The 12,116-nt window shown below is 43.5% G+C and overlaps 1 protein-coding gene across 2 annotated transcripts; it reads left to right on the top strand.

The window, feature by feature from the left end:
* Window positions 1-760: 760 nt before the first annotated feature.
* rdh10a (retinol dehydrogenase 10a) lies at window positions 761-11,887 on the top strand. Of its 2 annotated transcripts, XM_062985825.1 has the most exons (7): window positions 761-855; window positions 1,415-1,794; window positions 2,487-2,713; window positions 8,723-8,821; window positions 9,668-9,813; window positions 9,909-10,040; window positions 10,590-11,887. In XM_062985825.1, exons 2-7 carry the CDS (start codon window positions 1,500-1,502, stop codon window positions 10,711-10,713), a joined length of 1,023 nt encoding a protein of 340 aa, XP_062841895.1. In that variant the 5' UTR covers window positions 761-855; window positions 1,415-1,499; the 3' UTR covers window positions 10,714-11,887. The 2 variants fall into 2 exon arrangements, with proteins under 2 accessions (XP_062841895.1, XP_062841894.1); XM_062985824.1 differs by lacking the exon at window positions 761-855 and having other exon boundaries at window positions 1,332-1,794.
* Window positions 11,888-12,116: the final 229 nt, after the last annotated feature.

Genomic DNA, 12,116 nt, shown 5'->3' with positions numbered 1-12,116 from the left:
GCTGGTGTGGAAATAACAGAAGTGATTACAGACTGTAACCACACGGTGGCGCCATTGTACAGAGTTTAATCTACGAGGCGATTATGGCAGTAAAAAGATTTTACTTGAGTTCTATACAGTCATTCAATCTAATTTTTCACTAAGTGTTTTATAGTGATCAGGGTTGCAATGACCCCGGCGCCGTATGGTAACACCAGGTGCAGGGCAGAACTACGATCCAGCATATAATCTGATTTAAAAACATAACATTTATTGGTCACGTTTTACAACATTTTACAAAAGACAAAAATTCGTGAGCTCACATTTAGTGGTTGTTTCCATTGGCAGGTGACCCGGACTATACCTAAACACCCGTACTAAATTGAGAAACAAAGGTTTATTTATAATCCATTAACCCATATATAGATTTCATTTAAACTAGCCAATCCAACTTTTGCATGTTGTGGGTAGAGGAGTACCACACTGAAAGTGAGAATTCATGCATGTTATATACTTTAATGTGTTTTGTAATTCATTCATGCGATCTGCAGTACAGCTCTTAATCCTGCTCAGAGTGGTGGTGACATAACCATAACCCTACACGTACTTAAAAGGAATTGGCGATTTTCAATCAGGCAGTTACACGGCCACCTTGCAGGGGTCCTTTGTAGGTGCACATGATATAAAGATCAGCAGTTGCTTTGGGCCAGCGCGCGAGTGCTAAGGGGAGGCTATATAAGCACAGAGCGGCGAGCTCAGGCTCGCTGAGAGCGCAGCGGTTACACAGGAGGAGAATCTCCTCATCTTCACTACAGACCCACCGACTGCTCCAGCGGCGACAGTTTCTTCAATAATGACGGAAAAAACTTTTTGTTTGTGAGGAGAAACAGTTTGTTTTTATTGTTTATTTTACAGTTGAGCGGTTTGTGAGGTTTATTTAGTTTGTTCGGGTGGTTAAATTTTTACCTCAGAGGAAGAGAGAGCTGTGCTAGTTTTTATTTCATTTACTTCAGCATGTTTATTAGCGGTTTAATTAATAGTGCAGATTATTAGAATATCGTTTTAATTCGTTGAATTACGCGTCATATTAATGGTTTATTACAGAATTTCAGTGTGTGTATATATATAGTTCATAGTTATTAAAATTCGGTTTATTTATGACAGGATTTCTACACTGTGAAAGTTTAGACTTTTTTTAATAAACGTTTATAGTTTATTATTTAATAATCTAACAGATTTATTCCTAATACACAGTCAGGGTTAATATTTCATGAATATATGTGTATGAAGGAAATGATTTCCTGCAGTAATTAGAGTTTTATTTATATATAGTTCACTTTTCTACTAAATTTAGTTTAGTTTAAAGGTTAAGTTGTTTTTATGTAATCAGACAATAAGCAGTTGCATTGATTAGACTGGATTTCTATCATTATAGAAGTGAGACAGGTCAGATACACTGAGATACCTGAGACAGGTGAGACATAAGTGAGTCAGGTGAGAGACAGGTGAACCAGGTGAAGATGTTGGGTCTGCTGCTGGAGCTGTTGCTGGTGCTGCTGAAGGTGATATGGGCCATTGTGGTGGCGGCGGGCCGGTGGGTGGCGCGGCCCCGGGAGAAGCGGGTGACCGGACAGGTGTGTGTGATCACGGGCGCAGGTGGGAAGCTGGGACGCCTGTTTGCTCTGGAGTTTGCTCGGCGCCGGGCTGTCCTCGTACTGTGGGACATCAACCCCCGAAGCAACGAGGAGACCGCCGAACTCGTCAGACAGGTGTACCGGGAACAGCGCCAGATACAGTCGGCCGACACCGAGCAGGGTAGGAGTTCACAGTATAAAAATGATATATACACTGTACGTGTAGAATACTGTAGGGTGGAGGGTCAGTGATCAGAAACACCAGTTCAGTAACCGCTCTTGGTTTTGCTTGCTAAATGTGAATGAGTTATAAATCAGCTTCATAAGTAGGATAATAACGTAATAATAACATAATAATAATAATACTTCTGATGATGAAAGTACATAATCATTCATAATCATTCTAACCAACTGAGATTGTGTAACTAATGAGCTTTAATAATTGATTTTACTAGGAGAAATACACATTGCAGATGCACCCAGTTAGCACGGTAGTGTAGTATTGTGTAGCTTCTATGGTAGTGTGTAGTCCTTGTATGTGTAACATACTTGGAGCAATAAAGCAACTCTGATTCCGATTCTGAGCACTTCAGGCACTGACCCCCGTCCCCACACACACCCTGTCCCGACTCACACACATTTTGTACATGCACAGTAAAATTACCACTTACACTTTAAAAATACAGATCAGGATTTCACAAATGCAGCTACAACTGACAAAACAAAAGCAGCAGCTATGAAAGAGCACAAGACCCATAACTCATCCCATAACTTTATTTTCCTGATTTCTTATGCAGGGCAGCCAAACATTTCAGCCCAAACTGAGCATCCCATCAGTGCTCGACTGAAACGTGTGTTAAATAATGTGTGTAGGTGGTGTGGAGGAGGTGCAGGCGTTCGAGCCGCAGGTCTACACGTATGTGTGTGACGTGGGGAACCGTGAGAGTGTGTACTCCACCGCAGAGCGTGTACGGCGTGAGGTGGGCGATGTGGACCTGCTCATCAATAATGCTGGTGTGGTTTCGGGACAGCACCTGCTTGAGTGTCCTGACGAACTCATCGAGAGGACCATGGTGGTTAACTGCCACGCCCACTTCTGGGTAAGTCGCACTGCTCGTTCATCACTTTACACACACCACCCTATCGAACAGAACACCCGCAACGTGAGCTGCTGTGTTTTAGACAGCGCAATACTGCAGTAAATACTATGTTCAATAGATGCTCAGCACGCTGAGGTAACTTTAGGCTAATTATGCTGGTGCACTGTGGCCACAGGAGGCCGATCGAGCTTTCAGTAGCTGTTCAAGCAGTTCAGGTGCAGCATCGTAGGAACTAAACATTTTAAAACATAATTCTCACAAGCAGGTGTGTTTGAGTTTTAATATTAACTCACGTGTCGTCCAGCTTCTCCACTTTTAGAAAATCGTCTTTATTATTTGGAACAATAATATTCAAAGGTGCTCGTCTTTTAGTACAGGAGTCTGCCATGTTTGCGTTTGCAGGCTGTAAATAAAGGTGTGGAGTTGAGGGACCTTGAGGTTGGATCTATAACATGAATGGCAGGACATTTTTCAGATATTTTGTATTGATGAGATTTTCAGAACTGCACCACACGTAAAGCTGATATAATAAAAGAACGGGTGTCGTGTAGGCGAGAGCCGGAGCCCGGGCGGTGCATTATGTAGTAGAACACAAGGATATTTTAGAGGCATCCATAGAGCATAACCTTAAGCTCCCACGGCTCGCTGAATAAAAGACGTCACAGGGTGGAACATCACACACCACACACTACATCAGTACGTAGTTTTGGACCTAGTCTGTGACGGTAGGTGGATTAAACAGAGGAAACGCAGTGTGTTTGATGACGTACTCGGCGTGTGTTCCAGTCGCTCCATGACGGTGCACGATTGGATGATGTCATTTGGTTTCTGCTATACAGAACATTACACAATACAGTATTAGATCTGAACACACCACCATTCACACTTTGTTTACAGCACTTTCACTTTACACACTCGCAGGGGGTGGGGTGGGGGGTTCCAGGGGGGTGGAAGCAGAGTTGTTGTTTCCGTATCAGTGTTTGTTACACAGTGGTTTGTTGCAGTGAGTCATGTCTCGTTCCCTTTATCTGTGCTGTTTGCGCTGGTTTCAATCTTGAAAGGACGCTGAGCTTTTGTTGCACGGAGACCAAACAGCAGATCCGAATTTCTTTTGTTCCGCTGCCAAAGAGTAAAGATGATCCCTCTAGCAGCCACATCACAGAGCAAGTGAAATATCAGTGGAGATCCTGGACTGACGTTACTTGTCTAAATCGGGTTTCTCGGTGCACAGGCGTCTCCGTTTGTCTTCATTAATCCTCTTTACAGAGACAGAAAGCAGACCGATAAAGAGGCAGGTTCAAGTACCTCTCGCAAACAGCATCGTTCCCCTCATCCTCGTTTTTTATTTCCTATCATCTATTGTAAATGCACGGTCCACACTGGCTGCCATTATAACCACTTTATTATAATTCACATAAACAGGTCTTAAACTACTTAAGAACATTTCGTCTTTCATTTTAAATAATTTAGGTTGAGTACGATAAAATGATATAACCTGAAAAGGTGGGCACTGCAGGCGGCACAGTGGTGCAGTGGGTAGCGCTCTCTCCTCACACCACGAAGGGTGTCCAGGATCCTTTCTGTGTGGAGTTTGCATGTTCTCCCTGTGTCTGTGTGGGTGTTCTCTTATCTTCATCCAAACCAAACCTGTCCTACTAAGATAGTCAGGTTTGCTTTATTTTAATCTTAACTTTACTGTTTGTAGATTTAGAAACGTAAAGTCGACATGGATTCAAAAGACTTGTACTGGTATGTTTGAATAGTTGGAGATATCAACATTCCAAACTGGAGAGGTTTCTGTACATGGTGTAGATGGTTAGGTAATTATCAGGATATTTAGGGTAAGACAGGGACGATGGGGGCGGTAGGGGGTTTGGGGGGGGGGGTTAAGGAGGCACTTCCATTCTGGCTCAGACAAAAGGCCAGCCGGTCAGCGTCTCGCAGGAACTCACTTTGCTTTGTTAATGAAGAGCCCACTGATGGGGCCATTTGGAAGCGACTGTTTTCTCTCTAATTGACCCAGTGTTGGTAAACTAGTGCACCCTCTCCCCCGCCGGGCTCCGTGGGGGGGTGATGGGGAAGGGGGGGGGGCAGTTTGTTCAGCACCATGCTGACTGAGCTCACACATTCACAGAGAGGATCTCAGCACGGCTGGTTATTTGTTTATCCGCCTCAATGAGTTATTGATGGGCCGGTGGTGGGAAGCGTGAGAGTTCACACACACACACACACACCCACACACACACACACACACGTCTAACACCTCCACAGTGATCTGAATGAATTAAGTAAAGTTGATTGTGTTTGTTTTGTGTTACAGCCATTACAGACTGCTCTTTGTGCTTCCTGTTGTACATTTTTATTCACTGAGACTCTTTGATGATGATGATTAAGGTTAAAGATGAAGAGTTTAGTTCAAGGGTCCAAATTAGGAATCTGACCTGATAATATTCTGACATGTAATGTTACGGTTCTAGACTAGATCAGAGGAATAAACTTTAATCTGAGTGTTTAAATGTTTAGTTTGTTCTATTGTCTGCAGTCCGGCAGCTTGGATGAATTTGTAAGGTGCTGTATGGTAATTAGTTCTGCGTGTTAATTAGATTTACAGTGACAGTGTTAAGTGCATGAACATCAGCTTCATTAAATAAATAAATAAATTAAATAAGTGACCCCCTGAACTACCTGAGAATTATAAATACAGAATATTTGTATAATTATATTTTCTGCTGTAAATATTTCTTCTGAACTAGACCAGGCATGGAACAGTTGGTGTTGCGATGGTTAGATTGTGATTTTTGGTAATCATGGTAAATATGGTAATGAGCTATTTTATTACAAATTAGTCATTGTGGCTGTTTTAGATTCATTCACTGAAGTAAATGTGTGTTTGCAGAAAGTGATTAAGGAAAGTAACGATGTGATTCTAATGAGCAAAGACTTTTTCCTTCCATGAGTCTGTCAGACTCTAATCAGACTGTAATCAGATTAAATGTGGTGTATTAGTGAATAACATGCTGGTTGTACTTTCACACACTTAAAGACTGATGGTGTGTGTTTCAGAAGTGTTTTATTGTGACGAGGTGTGTGTGTGTGTGTGTGTGTGTGTGTGTGTGTGTGTGTGTGTGTGTGTGTGTGTGTGTGTGTGTGTGTGTGAGCAACAGCCTAGTGCTTGGTTTGTGTCACTAAGATAATGAACCTGATGTTCATTCATTCACCATGTATGAAGGTTCTGATTTCACTCATCCTCACTTAGAATCACACTGTAATACACTGTGGCTTTACTGAGTGAGAAACGTGGTGTGTTAGGTTCTGTCCTCATGTTCTCCACCCCGAATCAAAAAATCTGATAGCGTCACACACCAGACACAACACAAACACACAGCGACCACACCCAAACCAAACTTAGCACAGATCAATCACTTTTTTGTTGCTTATGGATTAGCTATAGCATTTATGTGATGCAGTGGGTTAAATCTAGGTTTGGGACACAGCCCATTACATAGCTGCAGCGCTGTATTAGAGTGTAGTGCAGAGTTACTGTGGGGTTTGGTTATGAGCTGCACTGAGACTCTCATCTGTTTCTCATCGTTTCCTTTTAGGATTCGATCTGCACAGATTCAACACACACACACACACACACACTCTCCCACACACTCCCACACACACACACACACACACACACTTTCTACAGTACAGTGTGTGAGGTAATGATCAGTACTGGCTGTGATTCTCCTGTGCAGCTGGGTTCAGAGTTTGGTTTCGAGAGCGTGGGGCCTCTGTAGGGTGCTCGCATGATGACATCACTTCCTCTTGGATCTCACTGTGAGCCCCATCTGGAAACACATCTCACTCACTCTGAGCCTGAGATCCAAACCAGGGGAGGAAACTTTCTCTGAGGAACTTAAGCAGATTACTAGGAGAAAGTTTCATCAGTTGATAGTTAAACTGGTGAGTTAGGTTAGTAGTGTGTATCAGTGTGTCCCAACTACCAGAGCACATCACCAGAAGCAGCCGTGCGTGAGGAGCACAGTGATGAAGTGTTTACTGAGACCTGTACAAGTGCTCATTAAAAACTAAACCCCCAATACACACGTACACACACTCCCACACACACAATCACACACACACTCCCACATACACAATCACACACACACTCCCACATACACAATCACACACACACTCCCACATACACAATCACACACACAATCACACACACACTCCCACATACACAATCACACACACACAATCACACACACACTCCCACATACACAATCACACACACACTCCCACATACACTTAGACACACAATCACACACACTCGCGATTTTACTTTGTAGAGAGCTGTCAGCATTAATGGAATGATCAGTTTTTATCTGTTACCCGGTTAACTAGTTATTAATTATTGCCATCCCTAACACAGTCACATGACCACACTATTACCTTTACAAGCACCACAGTCTTTATATTCCATCCATCAGGCAGTTATCAGATTGTTCGCTTAGTGTGTCGTTTATCCGCTCGTGTACTACAGTGCAGTTCATCACACACGAGCAGTGAATTATGGGTAACATCTCCTGTGTCAGAGTGGGTTATTGTTGTATAACTGAAGGATTTCTGGCATGAACCTCCATAGAGAGGTGCATGATGGGAAGTTCAGAGGCGTGTAAAGGGGCTGTAATGGCGAGCCAGTGTCTGACCCACTTCCACCACAATCACTTTTTGTTCAGATCAGTGTGACGAGATGCCAAGCGACGGAGCCAAATTCTCCAAACGTCTCTCTCACTGAGATCAGATCCGGCCCAGCAGAAGATCCATGCTGGCCTTTGTTCTCCCCCTGCACCTGTGTGTGTGTGTGTGTGTGTGTGTGTGTGTGTGTGTGTGTGTTTTGGTGTATAAATGCAGAAATTCCAGTGAGTTGTGAGATTGACGTTTTTAAAGGCAGTGTGAGCTCGTACCATCCTGGCTGCGTTTATACTCGCTGACATCACTGACATGGCCGCTCTGTTCTTCTTCACTTCACTCTGACCTCCATAAATCCAGCGACTGTACACACACCCCAACACTAACACACACTAACTCCATTATTCATCCGTCCAGCTCTGAGCTTTCACTTCATAAAGTTTATTTCACATTGATTAGATTTATTATAGATGTTTTTATAGAAAGTTAGAACCAAAATAATACAGAAACGTTTAATTACACGTCGTTACTTTATAAAACAGCACGTACTTTAGTGGATCTGAAGAATTCAGCCTTATTTCTTTGGGCTGTGTCTTATTTTTGGGGCTGAATCCCACATATAGTTGTACTGGGTTTATTACACAACCGAGCACAGCACTTGCGCATGACTATAGAATGGATCTGGGATTTAACGTTACTGTTGTTTAAAGTTACAAATGAGCAAACTGTTCACTTTTTAAGCCCACAGCACTGGCCATTTAGCATGAGTCTGCCATGTTTGTGTTTGAGATCTGACAGGAGGGGTGTGGAGAGAACAGAGTTTTACTCGGACTAGTTTTCTAACTTCAGTGCAGCCTTCTAACATAAAAAGTAAAAATGCCTGAAAGTGAAAACTCAGGCCAATACAAACAAAAAGTGTGTGTGTGTGTGTGTGTGTGTGTGAGTGTGAGAGAGAGAGAGAGAGAGAGAAAGGGTGTGTGTAGAGGAAACACTGTACAAACCAGAATCATTCACTGGTGAAGGGGTTTAGGTTGACGTTAACTTTACTACAACGTGTTTAGCACATGTGTGATAATGAATCTCAGTGTGTGTGTGTGTGTGTGTGTGTGTGTGTGTGTGAAATGGCCGCGGTCACTCACGGTCGTGCTCCTTTACTCCCTCAGTAGGGCGCAGACGGCGAGTATTGTTTAGTTTTGGTGAGTTATTATTTGGGAGGGGGGGGGGTGACAGAGAAAGATCAAAGCGTTGTGGCAGAGATAAAAAGCTTCAGCAGAATAACCCCCCCCCCCCCCCCCCCCCCCCCCCCCCCCCCTTTCCTCGTTCCAGACCACCAAGGCGTTCCTGCCCAGGATGTTGGAGTTGAATCACGGCCACATAGTGACAGTCGCCAGCTCATTGGGCCTCTTCAGCACAGCCGGGGTCGAGGTTAGTGCTCTCTCACACACACTCACATACACATGCACACACACATACACACACACACACACACACACACACACACAGAATACGCTGCATTATTAAACATCACTAAATATTTCCTTTCCTTCATTAAACTGGTGTTAATGTTTTTGATGATCCACTCACACCACACCAGCATGTATTAGAGTTTAGACTCAGATATTTTTTGGGGTGGGGTGGAATCACCTCCTCAGAGTTTGTTGGACGGCTGCTTTAGCTGCAGGGTGTTTAGATTCCTCTCACATCACACGTAACTCAGATCGCTTAAAATGGACTTCACATCAAAGGCAGAGCTTAGGAGATAATTAATATTATAATATATATAATAGACAAAGTAATTTTATGGCCCGGCATTAATACAGTGACTCAGTGCTGCTCTCGATCTGTGTGTGTGTGTGTGTGTGTGTGTGTGTGTGTGTGTGTGTGTGTGTGTGTGTGTGTGTGTGTGTGTGTTTGCTACATTCTCTTTATCCCGCGTGTTTATCTACACACATCAGTGTTTGGCTGAACCGTTTTGTGAAGAACAAACCACATCAAACGTGTGACTGTAGCTGTAACACAGCTGAGGAATGCTAATGAAACTGTACACAACTCATCGTACACACACAGGAACATGGCCCGGGGGGAGTAAGCACTTCTTTGGTTGTGCAGTTGACCGGGATGGGGGGGTAAAGTGGATAAGGGTACAGAGTGTTTCTTCATTCACGTGTGCCGGGGTGATTTAGCTTTAGTGCAGCATGTTCAGATATTTCTGACAGGATCTGGACGCTGGTTGGTGAGGATAATCCGCTGGTTTTGTGTTTGTGGTGGCAGGATTACTGTGCCAGTAAATTTGGCGCTATTGGATTTCACGAGTCTCTCAGCCATGAGATCCAGGCTTCAGAGAAGGACGGGATTAAGATGACCCTGGTGTGTCCCTACCTGGTGGATACCGACATGTTCCGCGGCTGCAGGATACGGTAACTACCACGCCCTTACGATTAGCCATGTTATTTTATATTCAGTAAGAAATCACATCAATAAAATAAATGTTCTCTCTCTGTGTGTCCTACAGTAAGGAGATCGAGCCGTTCATGCCCCCGCTGAAGCCTGAATTCTGTGTGAAACAGGCCATGAGGGCCATCCTGACCAACCAGCCCATGATCTGCACACCACGCATCGTCTACATGGTCAACTTCATGAAGAGGTGAGAAGCTGATCGCACCACCCACACTGCACTCATCAGCCAATTCTATTCACTTCTAGTTACATGAGTTCATCAGTTCTAGAGCAGAACTTCAAAAAAGTCCAAGGTACCCAGGTGGAGCAGTCCAAGTCCTCTGTGTGTAGTTTGCATGTTCTCCCTGTGTCTGTGTGGGTTTGCTTTGGGAGATCCGGTTTCCTCCCACAGTCCATAAACATGCAGTCAGGTTAACTGGAGATACTAAAAGCTGTGCGGTGTGTGTGTGTGTGTGTGTGTGTGTGTGTGTGTGCCCTGTGATAGACTGGCAACCAGACCCACCGCTACCCTGACCAGGAAAAAGCGTGTTTATACATACAATGAATGAATAAATGAGCCTTACAGAGATTCTAATCCAAAACCCCCCAAAACCCAATTAGACTAGGGAAGGACTGTTCCACACTGATCACACTCAGCTCTTAATGATTCTCACATACAGAGCAGTGATGTTATTAATGTTATAAATGTGATTATTACATCTAACTCTCTCTCTCTCTCTCTCTCTCTCTCTCTCAGTATTTTACCGTTCGAGGCGATCGTGTGTATGTACCGGTTCCTGGGAGCAGATAAGTGCATGTATCCCTTCCTGGCTCAGAGAAAAGAAGCCATGAACAACAACGAGGCCAAGAACGGGATCTAAATCCTACACTTCCTGTTACACCAAGAGGATACCACCACTGAAAGAAAGAGAGAGAGAGACTGGTGCTTCTGCATTGATTGGATGAGATGTTGACTGTATTGTTCCTCTGGAACTGAGAACTGAGGATTGATCCCTCCTAAAAAATCACACCTTCTCCTCTGTACCCCTCCATCATAGCCTCATTATTCTTATTATGTTACTGTATGAGCAGAGGGAGTCTGATGTCACTTCCTGTTTGTACACATGCACTGTACAAGGACTTTCTCTGAACTGCCACCAACTCGAACCCTCACACCTGAGACCGCACCTCACCTGGATCACATGGTGCTCTGAGCCTATCGGTCCTTTAACACTCAGCATATAGAAATGTAAACACCTGATCTTCTCTTCACAAAATACCTCCCCCCCCCCCCCCCCCCTCCCCCCCTCCCCCCCATGAGCAGAGACAGAGAGTCCGCTGATCTGTAAGTCCACTGTCAATGCTAATCATGACGCCAGTAATGCCAGCAGTCATCACATGAATGTTATGATCACAGGTGAGCAACGCCACAGTGTTCAGTAACGCTGCCTAGCTAACGGTAAGAGGTAATAGTGGCTAATGTTGTGATCCTACATGCTGTAACATCATTACTGTTACCAACATGAGTGATGATGTCAGAAATCCTTCTTTTACTAGTGATGCTGTAGTACCACACTGGCAGTGTTAATGATGTCACTGATGATGTTAGTAAGTAACGTAATGGTAACGTGATGTCATTAATGTTACTATAAGCTTCGTTACGGCCTCATTCCGTTACTGTTGTCAGTTATATAATTGCTGTTGATTCTAATGAACTCTGTACCAGGTGAATGTGTGATGTCATTAATGTTATCACAGGTCACATGACGTGTGCTTTGTGAAGAGAGAAATCAGATCTGTTGTACAGTAACAATGTGAAACACCCCCCTACACACACACACACACACACAGTGGTTGGCGAGTTTGAAGGCAGGACGAGGTGTGTGTTTATATTTTTATATTTGCAGTTTTTGTAGTTGTTGTTGTTAATCAGTCAGAATGAATCAGTGAGTGAATGAATGAACAAAACCTGAAGTGTGTATAAAATAATCCTCGTTTCATTTGTATCGACTTAACTGTAAAATAATAATGTGTTAAACATGGCTTATAAATCTGCTTCTGTTTCGTCTTTATTGGAAAAAAACAAAGATTAAAACGGGTTGAAGAATCTCCTTGTTACCTTTACACACATCGTCTGTAAACTTCGTACCTACAAATAGGATACATACATGTTCTAGATTTACATTTTTAATTGAATAAAATGGTTCTGGTACGATTTGGTTGTAGAATACGTCGTGATTAGTTGGAAGATCTCACACAATGACACCTTCAACATCGCCGTCTG

The sequence above is a fragment of the Trichomycterus rosablanca genome, chromosome 23 (assembly GCF_030014385.1).
Source record: "Trichomycterus rosablanca isolate fTriRos1 chromosome 23, fTriRos1.hap1, whole genome shotgun sequence".
NCBI lineage: Eukaryota > Metazoa > Chordata > Actinopteri > Siluriformes > Trichomycteridae > Trichomycterus > Trichomycterus rosablanca.
Note: the sequence above shows the minus strand (reverse complement) of the source record. Positions and strands in the feature narration are given on the sequence as shown.

Excerpts from the sequence above, each read along its gene's own strand:
- rdh10a (XM_062985825.1), top strand. The coding sequence starts at position 1,500 with ATGTTGGGTCTGCTGCTGGAGCTGTTGCTGGTGCTGCTGAAGGTGATA. Across the intron at positions 2,714-8,722 it reads ACTGCCACGCCCACTTCTGG|ACCACCAAGGCGTTCCTGCC; the intron begins GTAAGTCGCACT and ends TCCTCGTTCCAG. Across the intron at positions 9,814-9,908 it reads TTCCGCGGCTGCAGGATACG|TAAGGAGATCGAGCCGTTCA; the intron begins GTAACTACCACG and ends TGTGTCCTACAG.